Source organism: Berghia stephanieae, chromosome 1 (genome assembly GCF_034508935.2).
Source record: "Berghia stephanieae isolate SIO BIC M18660-M18661 chromosome 1, UCSD_Bste_1.3, whole genome shotgun sequence".
Lineage (NCBI taxonomy): Eukaryota > Metazoa > Mollusca > Gastropoda > Nudibranchia > Aeolidiidae > Berghia > Berghia stephanieae.
Window position 1 is genome coordinate 74,481,102 of NC_088360.1, and position 5,000 is coordinate 74,486,101.

At 37.8% G+C, this 5,000-nt stretch overlaps 1 protein-coding gene across 1 annotated transcript in view; it reads right to left on the bottom strand.

The window, feature by feature from the left end:
• Positions 1–5,000, bottom strand: part of LOC144956788 (calpain-B-like) — a 57,643-nt gene that overhangs the window by 32,703 nt on the left and 19,940 nt on the right. The window contains exons 10-12 of the mRNA XM_078887506.1: positions 3,658–3,818; positions 2,417–2,580; positions 1–43 (exon numbers count right to left, since the gene is read on the bottom strand). The exon at positions 1–43 is cut by the window's left edge and continues 172 nt beyond it. Of these exons, the coding sequence (XP_078743632.1) occupies positions 1–43; positions 2,417–2,580; positions 3,658–3,818 (368 nt within the window). The remainder of the gene's footprint in view (positions 44–2,416; positions 2,581–3,657; positions 3,819–5,000) is intronic.

Below are 5,000 nucleotides of genomic sequence, written 5' to 3' on the forward strand. Positions count from 1 at the left end.
AAAACTCCTTGTCCAGAGGGGCAGTGTTCTTTGCATCCTCAACCTGAATGGAATTCAAAAATAAAGCATGAGAAAAATGCTTAACTTTATTATCAACTATTATCTTCAATGATATTTCATTTTTCTAAAAGATATGGAAACTTATTTTGGATGTACTTTTCAAGGCACGCTAAAGTTTCCAATATATTATGCTTCATATTATGTCGGAAAGAGAAGTGTTATGGTTAGCGTACTTATAAATAAGATACATTTAAAAAGTCCCTTTATTCATCCCATAATGAAAATTTGTCTTTATTGTCTTTTCCAAGGGACGAATGGAATAACTCGGGCGTCAGCCGCATTGCCCCCGCAAACTAAGCTAGGGCGAGATGACGTACTCAAGGCCACAAAGTGCAGCGAGTATTCGAGCTCGGTACCTTTTGGGTTCTAAGCAAAGCTGACCCATTTTATAATTACAGGGCCACATGAGCTCTCTAACTGGAGGGTGAAACTGGGACACGGATCTCACGGTCTGTTCGTCTAGCAGTAAAGGGGTAGCTGAGTGTTTTAAGATGGAATGGAAGTAAAAGAGATACAGAAATACAGTAGATACTTCCTTTCTTGTTCTCCTCGTCAACCAAATACGGTATTTATCGTCTATTTCATGTTTTGGAATGCTATGCACTGACTTCAACTTCAAGGCAAACGTAAATTGCAAATAAGGACTCTTGGGCAGCGGCATGACGTCATTACATTATATGATGGTACCAAGATCAGGGTTTTAAAAATAACTAGCTTTAGAATGAATAAAAATGACGTCATTCCACTCTTTGTTTTTTATTTTCAGACCGCCAGTTGGGTGATAGTTCTCACTAAAATAAATAATCAGACTATGTACGTTAAAGGTTACGCATAGTTTTGTATGTTGGTTTATTTCATCTGACGCGCTATCTATCTATCTATCTATCTATCTATCTATCTATCTATCTATCTATCTATCTATCTATCTATCTATCTATCTATATGTCTGTCTGTCTGTCTATCTATATATCCCACATAGGCAAAAACACATACTAACAATAAAATAATATGTTCCTATTGATCCACAAGCATATAAAATTATCTTATCAAACAAGTTTCTATATCGTCGTGATTTATGACAATTGGACCGTTGGAGTTAAGCTACTGACATAAATAGCATAATTTGCGTACTTAAACGTACATATTAGAACATCATATGTACGTGTACGATCTCTTGCCTCAACAAACAGTGCTATAATTTATTAATATGTAGATTAAGAATCTCTGGTCTCTGGGCACCAAGGTAGGCTTATTCCCATATATTGAGATGGCAAAGTTGAACTCTTTTTCAGGGTCTATCAGCTGCTGTAGGACTGTTGATTGGTATTGGTGATGGTGGTTTCGTGCGACGAATAGTGCCGCACGGGTTTTGGTTATCGAGAACAGTAACACCAGGAACATAGCTCAACCAGGAACTAGTACCAGGAACCTCCACCAGGAACAAGTTCCTGGTCATGTTACTGTTACTGTGTGTGTGTGTGTTGTGTGTGTGTATGTGTGTGTGTAGAGAGAGAAAGAGCGCGCAAACCAGCCTACGTCCCTCCCTCCAGTTTGAACCTCTCGTCTGTCTGTGGTTGGTACCATAAACACGAGTACGCAACCTCTCGTCTGTCTGTGGTTGGTACCACAAACACGAGTACGAACGTCGTACCCGTGTCATCTATGCGCCGTACTACTTAGGACATGACTGATACGCAACTCTCTCTTTACCGGAACAATCGCATCAGGAACAGGTTCCGTACCAGGAACACAATCGTACCAGGAACATGAAAATGTTCCGAATGCCCGCCGCTAGCGACGAAATGAAATCAGTGGCGCCAGTCATATCATCAGACCACGTCACAACTTCACACTAGCAACGATATGACATTGCTTGGGGTCGCCTGATGTACGCGAATTATTTAAAAGGTAGTATATGTAGAACTTTGACAAAAGACAGTATCTTAATTTCAAAAATGTTAAACTTCTAAAAGAAGTATGCTGTTTTTAGTTCTAAACATGATAGAAGCGGTAGATGGCGCCAAATCAACCAATAGAGCATCTCTTCTTTTCTTGGGGGACTTTCGAATCGAGGGCTGTCTGTCATCCCCATTTCTCTTCATATTATTGGCACTCAATTGGGTTATGAAAAAAATCGATGGATGGGACCAAAACAGGAATGAGATGGGCGTTTTAAGAAATATTGGAAGATCTGGACTTTGAAGATGACACCATGTATGACCTTCGCTTCATATAAAATAAGTAAACAAACCATTTCCCTTATATTTGGAGAAATCGATAATATATATAAAAAAGGGAAGCATGACAAAATGGCCATTTAGGAATTAAAATCGTCATTAATGGATTATCAACTAACCTCGTAGATGGCAAAACCAATGGTCAAGAAACCTTTCCCTTTCTCCTTCAATTTGCGTCTTCCTTTCTGCAAAACAGATATCACGACAGTGCAATTGTCAACATCTTCATCCTCATCCGGATCGGTCAAGGTCATACGGAACTGCGGATTGCTAGCAAATGAATCTGCGAACATAATAAGAAACAGACGCTTGATCAGTTGTAAAAGAGACACAGCAAAGAAATAATAACTGGTATAATATTATGTGCATTTGAATATTCTAATGAATCAATATGACCAATCCCAGCCCTCCGCTATGCACCAATTATAGTTTATAATACAGCGTTGCAGCAGTTTACGTAATGTAGTGAGCACGTTTGATCAAAGCACCGGAATTGGTCCAGACAACCATGATTTATGCAAGATTAGATGTTAAGCCATTCCTTAAACAATCACTGGTGATCGTAACGGTCGTTTTGTAAAATAGCCGCCATTTCATAGGTCAACACACAAACACCCCGAATGTTTATTAATGAATATTGTTATTATCAACACAGGTGCCTGCTCCAGTCACTTTTGGGAATATATATCAACTTAATATTGGAGCTTACACAATATCCCAATCGTCTCTGTATTACATGTTTGTGTTGAGGATAGAGCAGAGTTCCATTGAAGGCGGAGTGGAATACTGTTACTTTTTTTTTTCATTTGAACCATTATAGATGATGTCAGTTTGGCATAAAAACAAACCTTATCATTAAAGGGATAAGAGTATATACGATTCTTTCATTTCGTATTATTAAACGAGTCATTTTTATTCTGCCCAATAACACAACGAGCTTGCGAGTATGTGTTATTGCACGATCAAAATATAACGAGTTTAATAAAAACAAAGAAATGAAAGGATACGTTTATTCCACCCCTACAAGTAAGACAATTAGATATTTGGTAACCAAATGGTACGGTATTAGTTCTTCCATTCACCATAATGTGTATTTTTCTCCTGCAAGAATGACAATTTGACCCAACACTAAAAACGTTGGATTTGTATTCATGCGCAACTAAATATTCTATTTATGATTGCCAATCAGCTGTCTTTTACACCTTATTTCACACCAATAAAATGTGAGAAAATAATCTGCAATCGTTGAATAAATCTTGTATTCAATGTGTTCAAAGCATTATTCAACGATTACGTATTTACTAAAACATGATAGGGTTTTCCAATGAGAGGGGTGGAATAATAGTATTTTCCCACTTACTAATGAAGTTACGGCATCCACCAGCGGAAAATCCGTGTACCCATTCACCGTCCTCCTGAAATGATTCCCACGATTTCGACCTGTTTCCTGATATTGAATCAGGTCCTAGGTTGCACATCTCAAGTCTTGTGAAATTGCTGATGAAGTCTTTGTAACTCATCCTGACAAAGCAAAATATGATTGTTTATTCACATCGTCATTACAATCTGTTGCAACTACTTACTTCCGTTCTCTCTCTCTCTCTCTCTCTCTCTCTCTCTCTCTCTCTCTCTCTCTCTCTCTCTCTCACATACACACACAAACACACTATGTACATATATATATATATATATATATATATATATATATATATATATATATCTACCTACCTATCTGTCTTCCTATCTATCTATCTATCTACAATAGGGGTAGGGTTGGGTGGGAGAATGAGTGGTGTTGGTCATATGCTAGTTTCCATCAAATTTGAATTGTCATTATGTCATAGGAAGTCAAACCACTTGATGTAGTTGGTTGGTCTCTGGTGTTTTCGATTACGGTGCGGAAATGCTCTGTTTTTGGCTGCAAGACAAACTACAAAAGGAATCATGCGACCAAAGCAGACAAGCAGAAAGTATCAGTTTATGGATTTCCATTAGAGGACAAATATGCTTTGCATGCTTGGGTTGGTCTGCCCAATGATCTGAAAACTCATGTGACAAAGAACATTGGTGTTGGAGCCTTAAACACTTATAGAGGTGGTGCTTTATTTGGATATGCAGCCGATTACCCTGACAAAGTTGCTACTACTATGCTTTGCACCACGGTAAAATGTTTCTTTGGATTAAATCATTTTGTTTTAAAATGGTACCATGCCATAGATTTAATTTTTATTTTCAATTTGAAGTTGTCTCTCAAATCATTGAACAACTTGAATCACGTGGTGACAGAGTGATTGGCCTCATAAACGATAACAATCGAGTCAATTCGTCATTCTTTCGTTTATTCAATGTTGAACACCCAGATAAGCCATGGAAAGCTGTGTCACCAGTGGACCCAACCAGACCATTCTTTCTGTTAAATGGCACTGTTTATCTCTTGAAAAATGCCAGGAACAGTTGTGAAACAGAAAACAAAACTCAGACATTACTTTTCCAGACTGATGACGGTAACATAAAAAGTGCTAACTGGTCAGACCTCATTGATTTTCATGAACATCAACAAAAAAAAGACTCTTTTATCAAACTCAGATTAATGAGGATGACAAAGATAAGTCTGTTGTTGATTTAAGTGTTGATGGCCAACATCAAACCAACATCAAATCTTAGCTTCTAAAATGGAGCCTACTTGCAGTGAAAGAATAAAGG